Source organism: Larus michahellis, chromosome 7 (genome assembly GCF_964199755.1).
Source record: "Larus michahellis chromosome 7, bLarMic1.1, whole genome shotgun sequence".
NCBI lineage: Eukaryota > Metazoa > Chordata > Aves > Charadriiformes > Laridae > Larus > Larus michahellis.
In genome coordinates, this window is record NC_133902.1 from 44,580,097 (window position 1) to 44,591,035 (window position 10,939).

Sequence of the window (10,939 nt, forward strand, 5' to 3'; positions counted from 1 at the left end):
GAGCTGTATGCCATGGTGTAGATGTAAGCACCTTGGCTGATGCTGGGCAATCTGTCCTGCCAACCTTCCCATTCTCAAGGACCAGATCACCACCTAGGGTCAGTACTCGGGAGGACGTGACTTAGCCTTGCCCAAGGACTCACTGTGGACAGTGCTCTCCTTCACATGACGTTGATGTCAAGGAAGATGTTTCCCTTGTGTGTTTTATCAGCCATCAGTATTTAACATCTGCCGTAACCCTGTATGTGCATTGTCAGTCTGTCTTAGTAAGAAAGAAAAAAAGTCTGTGTTTTCATGAGGAAAGATCTCATGCCTCTCCAGTGAATGGGCAGGGGTGAGCTATGACTTTATCTGATAGAGATGTGCCTACAGTCTGGGGTGCAAAAAGTGTTTTGTGCCATTTCTACCATTCTGGAAATTGATTTCACCCAAAGGACAACGTAATCACCCGGGGAATGCTACTAGACAAGATGTTCTCACCACACCAATTCTCACCTTGGCATACCGTACATGGTTAAAGAGCCGAGCTCCCTATAGCTGGAAAATCCTTCTCTTGTTCTTCAAGTCTTCTGCATTTTTTTTTTGCTATAATGTTGTTCTTAGCTGTTATGAGAGGAGACTTGTTGCATGCCATGAGGTTAACAACTGCATAGAAACTTGGATGCAGGAGAACTTGCTTAGTCTTGCAGACTAGGAAACTTTCATTTGGTGTGTGGGATGCTGCTGTTGGAATAAGCAAAGCTTTCACACCTGGCAACAGCAGCAAGCAATTCTCCCTCTTCTCCCTATAGTATCTTGCCATAAGTCTAAATGTTTTTGTGGGCTTTGGGACTCCCACAGGTACATGAAATAGAAAAATAAGTAGCTGACATGAAAAACACCCTTTGTTGAAATCCAGGGGATTAATTTAGATTCAATTTCTTTGGTTATTAAATACTGTTTTTGCAAATTAGCTGCTTTTAAAAAAGGAGCTCTCGTTGAGTTCCTTTTCACTTGTCCACATAAAACCCATGCTTGGCCAGATAGAGTTGAACAGACATCTGTTCCAGTTTCATTGAATCCAAATAAAAAGCAACCTGGGAGTGAATCTACATAACCAGGAGAAGCCTTTGTAGTGTTTCATATGCATACATTTACCTTAGCACCACCAAAGCTGCTGTGGGAACAGCTCTGCTGTATATGGTATCCTCTAGGAATATAGGCCTGTGGACATGGTGATGGGGAGACATGAAGTAGGAGGTGATGGGAGAGGAAAGCATGTGTTAAATGGCACTATTGGAGCAGCTGAAGGTAAAGTAATGGCTTTTTGTCAAATCAAGGATTTATTTCTTCGTTATTGCTGCTGCTGTAGGAAAACTACGTGGAACATTGTGCCGGTGCATGGCTAGTAGCCAGATGGGTGTGGAGTTAAGGGTTACCATGGTCATTGCTTTACACTAGGCTTTTGTAGGGTTGGGACTATGAGAATTGCAACATTAAGAAACGTGGACAATGCCTTGTCTTGAATGTGGTTGTATTCAGGCATACGCGTGTTTACCCAATGTATAAGGCAGGTAGGCATGCTAGAGCTGGTTTGTTCACATGTATTAAAAATGGGAAATCTCTGTATAGCAATCTCTGTCATGCAAGTATTAAGTGGGTGTCTGGTTAGATTCTGCAAGAAGACGTGTGCTATCTGGTATAGAGAACAAATGGATATAGACTGGCCATGAAAACACCCGGCCTGCAAATTAGACCCCTGAGATTCTTGTCAGGAGTCTTCCCAGGTGCTGCCTGGCCAGTCTCCCAAGGGCCTGATCTGCAGCATTGATGCTATGAGATCCAACTTACTTCCTGCATGCTGCAGTTTCAGTGGGGCAAATGAATAGCTTTAATTTTGTGTTAAAACAGAGTTCACCTGGCTTCAGGCAAGGGAAAATAAAAACTTGAGCCACTGGAAGTGTATCAGAGATGTCTGGTTGGTCTTTTGCTGTGTGCAGAAACCCCTGTCTCCAGGCTTCCTAGAACAGTGTCTGCCAGGCAGTGATTTGTAGGTGATGGTGGATACTTCTCCGTGGTGGTGGCAGTTTTTCTGTATTAGAAACTCCCCTGTCCACCAACACAAATGCGTGTACACACCATTCGGAATAGTCATAGCAAATTCTTAGTAATAGAATATTCACAGCAGAGTCCAAATTCATGACTCTCTGGACGTACCCAAAATCAAACTGGGTGAAAGTTAGCACAGTTTTCAATTCAGTTTGGTTCGGTGCTAATGCCATATAGACGCTGTGTCCAGAGTAAGTTCCACATCTGGATACAGTATTTCCATGATCTTCTCTTTTCTGGGAGTATGCAAAGGTTTAAATATTCCTTGGTTGTTGAATCCTTGGAAGTAGCCTATTGAGAGATCCTTGTTCCCTGGCATGCAAGCACACTTGTATTCACGTACAAGTGGGCAATCTATATGTAATAATAGGTACTGTGCATAGATTGTGAAAAGAAAGGATTTTTGGCGTTTCATTGATTTCCTCTGGAGTATCGCCTGCTGCGTGGCTGGAGTGAGGGAATGCAGGCTTTATTGTGATTTCACTAGGTTGCAGAGAAAGAGGGAGACAGAAACCTAGCAAGACCCTGAGGTTTCTCACCTGTTTGTCAGCAGATGGCAGCAGTCAACAGCATAGAGCACTTGGACAGGCTGAGCTGCACTTTTCTGCACACACATTTAACTGTGATGAGCATAACTCTCCACCTGGATGGCTTTTGTATTGCAGCCTGCAGAAGCAGCCCATGCAGGAGCTGAAGCAGCTGGATCAGAAGCAGCAGCTGGAGCTGAAGCATCTAAAACTGAAGCTGATTCAGGATCGGTAAGCACCTCGAGGGACAGCAGTCCCTTCTCTCCATCGCATCCCTTTGTAATACAGCAGACGTGGGAGGCTGGGCTGGGAAAAGAGATGCGTGGCTGCTTGGAAAAACACATCCCTGCCACCCCAGCAGTTAAAATGTTCTTATTTAGAGGCCAGACTTAGCCGTTGCACTTTATCTGTGTAATGTTTAGGGAGGAGCTCTGCTGTAAGATCCACAAAAGGATCTGTCCCTTCACCCATGTTGTGAAGCCAGCCCACAGCCCATGCTGTGTTAAGTTTACGTTGTCTGCTGGATTCTTCCTTGCTCGCCATTTATTTTACCTACCCTGTCCTCTGGGCTCTGCCTTTGTCCCCTGAATGTCCAGGGTTCCTCTTTTTTTCCTGACACTGCCACCTTTTTAGGGTACTGGAGTAGGTTCCATCTCATGGACACTTAGTTCCCATAGGCTGTCACATTTGAGTTGTCTGTCCATGAGGGCTCTACAAGAGCTACATTTTGGCCGCAGTGAATGGGAAATGTCGAGGATTATGCTCCCAGAAAAACTCTAAATCCTCTCTGCTCTTCTGCAGCCTTAAGCAAAGGAAGGCAGTGGTCGCGTCTCCTGCCTTCTCACTGCTGCCTCTTCTATCTATGGGGTGTTTTTGTCACTGACTGGTGTGCTGGGAAAACCTGCTGAGGCCGTGGGTAGGGTTGGGATGTGGATTCTCCAGGGTGGACTTGGAGCTGCAATTTTTGGATTCTGTTTTCTCAATGGCTTTTTTCCTTCCCTGGCTGCTGCTGCCCACCAGAGCTCTCTGCCTGCTGTCGTTGTGGAAACTTTCCCTGCTACCGTCAATGGCACTGTGGAAGGAGGCGCTTCGTCTGAGAGAGCTGACATGCCCCCAGGATTTCTGTTCAAGGTGAGCGTGTGGTGGTGGGGCGCCGAGTTCCTGGTGATTTTTTTCCTGTAATGAATTAACTATTTTTGCTCAGCATGGCCAGGGGCTATGCCTCAGTGAAAGGGAGAAAGGAAGTTGAAGGAGAGATACACCTTCCAGTCCAGCAGCCCAGCTTCAGGCAGTTCCAGATGCTTCAAAGGACTGTATAAGAGCATTGGTGTCTAAAAGTCTGGCTGCGCTGTATAACAAAACACCCCTCCTTCTCTCTGCTGCAGTTATTTCTGTCTCTGGTGGTGTGGTAGTGTCAGTCACAGACTCTTGGTGTTAGATAAGAACTTGTGCTCCAAACTGGAAAGGTTAAACTTTGATGCAAGTAGCAAAAGAGGAGGTGCTGGAAACACCATTAGGGACTGAGGACTTCATGTCTGGGGAAATTAGAAAGCCAGGATGAACAGAGCAAAACATAGGATTAGACAGGAAAGTATGGTGGGAATTCTGAATATGCCAAAGATCACTTGCAGCTTGTTTTGAAGGTGTGGGGGAAGGAGTGATTCTGGGTAAGGACAGGCTACAAATTTAACATGCATAATGGAATAAGGTAGCACAGATGCATTATGCCCTGAAAGTGAGAAATGATAGTCTCCTTTTTTGTTTGTTTAACCTGCTATGGGAAAGCTTTTTTTTTCTGCTTTAGTCATGTCCGTGCATCTTTTTTTTTTTTTTTTTTTTTTCCTGGGAAGTCTACCAAAAGCAGAATGAAAAAACCCTGAAAAACAATAGGAGGCTCATCACATTTTTACTGGTTACACACGGCACTATAGACTGTCGTGCTCGAAGTGGAGAGCTGTGGTATGAAGTAGAAAAGCTGTAATGCAGATGTTGATAGCAATTAGGCAGAATACCAAAGAGAAAACACAGCAGGATACGATCACTTAAAGATCCAAACTGATACTCGTCCCTTCCTTTCTTCACCCTGCTTGCTGTGACAGAGGTGGGAGGCTAGAATCTCTAACACTCTTGCAGTCCAGCTGCAAAAAAAAAAAGTACAGGGCACCATTTAAGTAAATACAGGCTTTCTACGTTGTGAGGTTTTTAGGCCCATACCATGGGAATTCAACCCTCCTAAAGGAAGTTGAATGAGACTCAGGAGGATGCCCTTGTGGGAAAGGCGAGCTGCATGCTGGGCTGTATGAACAAGCATGTAGCCGTTAGATTCAGGGAAGTAGTTATTCCTGTAGATGCAGTATTTGTGAGCCAAGCTCACCCTGCCTTGTGCAGCAGGTTGGATCAGATGGCTTCCAAAGGTGCCTTCCAACCTGAATCATCCAGTGAATCAATGAAGTGGAAAGCCTTGTCACCCATTACAGAGATGGGTGAGAGAAGGCTGGCCTCACCCAAGGTTTCCTCTGCTCTCCCCATAGGTCCAGGCCATGCATGATTACACGGCCACCGACAGTGACGAGCTGCAGCTGAAGGCTGGGGATGTTGTGCTCGTGATTCCATTTGAGAACCCTGAGGAGCAGGTGAGTGGGGAAGACAGGGTGTGAGCATGGGCCGGGGGGAGCCAAGGGCATTTCCAGAGCTGCTTCTTCCTCCACTAACAGTTGGCTGGCTGGGTGCAGAGCCATCAGTTTGTGGCTGGGAGCTGGCAGGAGAGCCAGTTGTCCATGAGCTTGAGGGTGGTTTCCTGCAACAGAGGAGGACTCTGCTTGTGGCTGGAAAGGGGAGACGTTATCCTGCATAAAGCATGTGAACTATTCATGGCTTTCTGTCCCTATCAGGGCATTCGAGCCAATGCAGGGGCTTTCGTGGTCAGGGAGCCCAATGGAGCCTATACTTTGCCTCCTTACTGCTCCTGAACTTGATGCACATTCCCTGTGACCACTGCAGTGCAGACTGTGGCATTGGCAGGAGCGACCCACAGCTTATGATGTTTTCTCCCCTTCTGAGAAATGATGGAGCTCACAGAAAGCAGCTTGCCATGGATGATGTCTTGCACTTCAGCATAGCAATGCCTGTTTCCAAAAGACAGTGTTTGGTCAGGAGATGGCAGCAGAACCAAAGGCTGGAGCAAGTTGCTCAGCCCCAGAGAACAGTTTTACTGTCCATCTCCAACCTGAATTTAATTGGCGATGCTTTTCTGAGCTATTTCTAGAAGCCTTGAGTAAATCCTCCTCACTTGCTGTTTGAGGGCTTCCAGCTGATACAGGCAGCAGCAGTTTTACTACTCTGGATGAGGGAAGTGGTGATTTTATAAAATTCATGCTTATGTCTCCAGGTTTTTGTTTGGAAAAGGAAGGGAATTCTCCAAATTTATTCAGCAGTCACCAGCTCTTTGGGTTTGGCCAAGCCCAGACAAGATCTGGATTCCACAAGGGGTAAAGGGAAGGTGATGTAGTTCACTGGCCACAGAAGATGTGGACCCCTCTTTGTGGCTCAGCTGTTGGCTTTGTGAATTATGGAGGCAGATCTTGCTGCTGCTTGTGGAATGGGAGCTATAATGTGCCAGCAGTTCCTGCAGAGCTAGGTGCTCTGGGGGGAAAGGTTGTATGGGGAAGAGGCAGTGATTCCTTCTGGAGACAGGACTCTGAGTGGGACTGCTCTGCACAAGCGTTTGTGAGCGTTTATTTCTCAGAAAGCTGTCTGTTGAGTGGCAGCTCCCCTAGTTTCTGTGGTAGGAGATGGCATTTGTGGAGCAGAGTTTTTCAATGCCCTATGTTTGCACTCTAGCTGGATGTGGGTGCAACAGCCATGAACTCGAGACTCTCCAAGCTGCAGAGGGTGAGCTCTGAGTGTTGCTAACATGATGCTGTAGCTGCACTGAAGCCCTCTAACCCTCCCACAGTGTATCCTGTGCTACAGCTCATTTCCCTAACCTTGACCATACCCAGCCAGAAAGTGCTGGCTGTTAACATGTGCATGAACTGTGCACGTGAGTGGAGGAAGCTTAGGATAATAGACTGTGATCCGTGTCCCTGTCTTGTAGCTTAGGTCTCAGTCTATGGGTACGTCAGCCAGGCCTGGATTCATCTCTCTTGACAGAAGAAGGAGTTGAGGGCAGCAACGTTTCAAAGCTGGCACTTCAGGTGGTGTGGTTCAAAATCGGCAAGGGTCAGTCTGGGTCCTCATGTCTAGTCCCTACAGCTGAGGAGACCCTTTGTGGCAGGATGCAGTGGGAGTTTTGCATGCTGTATGGCACAGACGCTGTGTGCAAATGGATGAGCTTTTGTGCTTGCCGTGCTGTGAGCTGGAAGCTGCCTTCCAGACACTTGGGCCCAGCATCTTCTGCCTAGTTGTTTGTCTTCCTGATTTATGGCATGTCAGTCCTTCCTCAGCCCCTGCAGCTGGCTGCTGCAGATGGTCTCCCGTCTCATGCCATTCCCATGACATCTCCTGAATGCTCAAATCTAAGGTAGCAGCAAGGGCTAATTGAGCCTGCAGGCACCCAGGAACTCAGGTACGGTGGCTGTTCTGAGCTGCTGCCATGTGAAAACTGCAGAAAACACGACAAGAGGGCAGAACCTGCAAAATGGCAGTGTAAAGCAATACGTGCCCCATGGATCACACCTGGCGGGGTCTGTACTGTGTCACTCATGAACTGTGCAGGTATGTTTTTAAAGAAACAAGTTTCAAGGGGGGGCATTGCGTGGCCTTGGTAAATACCCAGGTAACTCCTGCCAGTTCCAGGAAAGGAGAAATGCCAGAACAACTATATGAGCTGTACACATGTATGCCCCGTGTCCCCACAGCTTAGAGCATCTGGTTACCTAAGCGTTTCTGCCCAGGCAAGTTGTGTGGCTGGATGTGATGACGTATCTCTAAATGAGTCTGATGCACGCTCATCCACAGGGGTGGATGCAGAGCAAGCTGTCAGATTTGGAGGTGGTGGTCTCCTGTGCGGTTGCATTGCCCCATGCTGCAATCTTAACCCATAGGCTGCCCCACTGCAAATAAGTGGGCACATTTGCATGTTAAAGGGGTGCTTCCATGGTGGCAGCTCCCAGGCATGCAGTGAATAGAGTAGCTGCTCATCTGAGCTGCAGGAACTGCAGCTTTCCCACATTGAATATCTTGTCTCCCTCATGTGCTCAGATGGAGTGCAAATCATGGTTCTGGGCACCCTGCAGAGAGCAGGGGAGAGGGTAGGAAGTCTGGTTCTTGTCCTGAGCAGGTTCTATCAGGCAGGACTCCATTTGCATCCCTGCTTATAGATCTATAGGTTTGGTGGCTGTGGAGGACCCTTGTGAGGAACCTCAAGTCTTATATCATATATAGCACAGGTTGGGGAGTTTTGTCAACTACACCTTGCTTCAAGCCCAACAGCCTGTTGGATTTTGGGAAGATGAATTCAGCTCCTCAGCTCCCAGTTCACATAGACCACATTTTCAGAGTAGTGAGCCAGACTCATTTTGCCTGTGTCATCCCTCTAAAACGCTAATCACCCAGGTGCTATGACTAGACCAGGGGATGAGCACCTCCAAGGAATGATTCATCCTTTCCAAAGACCTGTGCCCAAGATGAATGGGTGAATTACACTGTGGAGATGCCCGTCTCTTTTCTGACTATGGAGAATGCTAGACCCCTCATATTTAGATAGTGAAAGGTGAGGTATTTGGTTCCTGTCCTGTAGCTCTAGAGACTTTCTTTGGCAGAATTTCTCCTGCTTCAGTGGATGTAAATTATGACATGTTTCTATTACACTTGCTAATTGTTTAGAATTTCATTGTCTCTAAACAGTCTGGGTCAGATAGGAGTTTGGTACTGACTCTGGTGGGATGTAACTTTTCCCTGTTAAGAAGGGAATGAAAACATTTTTATTTTTTTTCCTTCTCCCCCATCCTCTTCCTGGATTGTCTCCAAGCCAACTACAAGCATGGCTTTGATGTGCCTTGACACCTCCTTGGCCTGCACTCTGTAAGAAAAATCCCTACTCACATCTATCCCTCAGCGTCTGATCTCTGTCTTCTCTAGGATGAAGGATGGCTGATGGGCGTGAAGGAGTCTGACTGGATCCAGCATAAGGAACTTGACCAATGCCGAGGAGTTTTCCCAGAGAATTTCACAGAGCGGGTGCAGTGAAAGCCCAAGCCCACCAGCCGCATTTCTGCTGGAAGAAAGCAAGTTTTCTGGTAGATAATTGAAAAAGAACAGAGAAATGAAAAGAAGAGAATTTTAAAGGAACAGAAGCCTGAAAAAATTGTCAACTTTAAGGGTGCGTTCTTCTCAAAGGGCAAGGTTTCAGAAGTAAATTGAAATTCAAAGTGTTATCAAAATATATAGAGATAAATAATAATAAGGCAAGTCAAATACCCTCTTCCTCCTTTGGTTTTAACAGCATTTGGATTCAGAGGACTGATGCAGAAGCAACTCAGCATGGTTCTCTAAATACTGCGTTGACTCAGTTGGCGAGATGTCAGTCTGATCCCTGGAAAGGCAATATTTGTCTAATGGCTTGAGAGTAGAAGCTGTGTTTGCTCTTGGGTGGGTTCATCTGTTTTGTCTTGAAGGTAGCTTGCATGGCAACCGTAAAAATTCAGCCTTCCCTACATGTTCCAACTACAGTAGGCCAAACTTTCTGTTATGCTGTTGAAAAAAATATTTAGTGTATAGTGTTCACCAATACAATGTATGTGTGTGCGTGTGTGTATTTTATTTTCTTCCTTTAAAACAGTGTTACACAAACTGTGATTTTTGTACATGTAAAGACAGAAGAAACTACATGGAAAGGGCATGGAGAAGATGAAATGCGTGAAGCTGTGCTCAGTCCAAAGTTTTCAAATGCAGATACCTAAATTCTTGCAGTAGTATTGGCCTGTGAAATGCTAAGGGGTATGCACAAATTCAAGAGAAGAAACAAGATGAAACAAGCAGATGCCATTCAGATGACTCTGAAATTTAGCAGAGGGAATCCTCTGCCTCCAAAACCCTGTAGGCAGTTTCAGAAAAGCTTAGATTCATGTAGATGGAAGATAGCTCTCAAATCTGGCTGGTTAGAAAATTGGCTTTTAGAGAAAGAGATAAGGGAAGAAAATTTCTTCTGAAAGAATGTCCAAGAAAAAACAATTTGCTTTCTGTGTTTTTAATTGGCATTGTTATTTGTGGAATAATATTTGTTATTTTCCTTTGGAGAGTTCTCTAAGTGAAATATTGTTAGATCAGCTTTCTCCAGTGCTGTGCTGGTGATCAAGTTAACCTCTAGGAAAACTGGACTCTTGAAATACGCATTTAAAATGGCTGCATGACTTCGTGATATTTTAATGCATTAGAAAGGAAGGCAAGAATATCTAAGTGTCAGTGTCAAGGAGACACCCTGCAGTCTAATGCTGATGCTGAGACCTTTCCTATACCTTCCCTTTGCTTCTGTTTGTTTTTGAGTTTTGTTTTTTAGTTTAAACAAGCAGATGACAAGGCTGTTTCAAAGTGCATATTACACTTGTTAAAATAAGCCGGTCTGACCCTCCAAGACTCTAAAGTCCCACAAAGGTACTTTAAACTTTACTTGAATACTGATGCAGCTGGCAAACAGGTCGGGCTATTATAATTTTTTATGGCTTTCCCCCCACCTTCATGATCTTTTTGCCTTGAAGGGATTTTGAACAGTGAAGTTACCTCCTGCTGTAAAGGGAACGGATCACTCTCTCAAATAATCTTCCAAAATGTTAGGAGCTGGCTTTTGTCAAAGATGCACAGAATGCTGACACACACCACTGAAAATCCCACCTTTTCCAATCTGTTTTGATTATTTGTAGGACAACAAAGAAAACATTGTAGGGCAAAAGTGCACGTTTTTTAAAAATTTTAGTTCAGAGGGACAGATCAGATTTTGATCAGAAAATATATCCTTATAAAAGCAAGAATTGCTGGTGTTCCTCCAGCTTTCAGCTTGGCAAATGATCTGTGATAGTTATTTACACCAATGTAACAGGCATCAAAATCTGTCCTATATACCCAAATCCCTTCTCCTTTTTTTTTTTTTTTTTTTTTTAATAAACTTGCAGGAATTTATATTTTACATCACTGTTCCAAAACCCAAGAGTATTTAGGGATGACTGCTCACAATACAGAAGGACTGGACTCCACAAGTTATAGTATGGTGAGCCATTGCTTTAGAATACTGCCCTGTTTGATTTTTTTTTTTTGCTTTTTCACCAGGGTTGTCCTTATTATTACTCTTTTTTTTCCAAAATATCTATTTTTATGCATTTGTGACTCCA

General features: G+C 45.2%; 1 protein-coding gene across 30 annotated transcripts in view; it reads left to right on the forward strand.

Moving 5' to 3' along the window:
* The window catches only part of BIN1 (bridging integrator 1), a 97,735-nt gene extending 87,060 nt beyond the window's left edge, over positions 1-10,675 (forward strand). For 16 of the 30 annotated variants that reach the window (XM_074596074.1, XM_074596092.1, XM_074596067.1 and 13 more), the window contains 4 exons: positions 2,754-2,846; positions 3,636-3,746; positions 5,147-5,248; positions 8,697-10,675. In XM_074596074.1, the coding sequence (XP_074452175.1) occupies positions 2,754-2,846; positions 3,636-3,746; positions 5,147-5,248; positions 8,697-8,804 (414 nt within the window). In that variant the 3' untranslated portion in view covers positions 8,805-10,675. Of the gene's footprint in view, positions 1-2,753; positions 2,847-3,635; positions 3,747-5,146; positions 5,249-6,455; positions 6,507-8,696 lie in introns of all 30 variants that reach the window. The other 14 variants (XM_074596064.1, XM_074596066.1, XM_074596076.1 and 11 more) reach the window with 3 other exon arrangements.
* Positions 10,676-10,939: the final 264 nt, after the last annotated feature.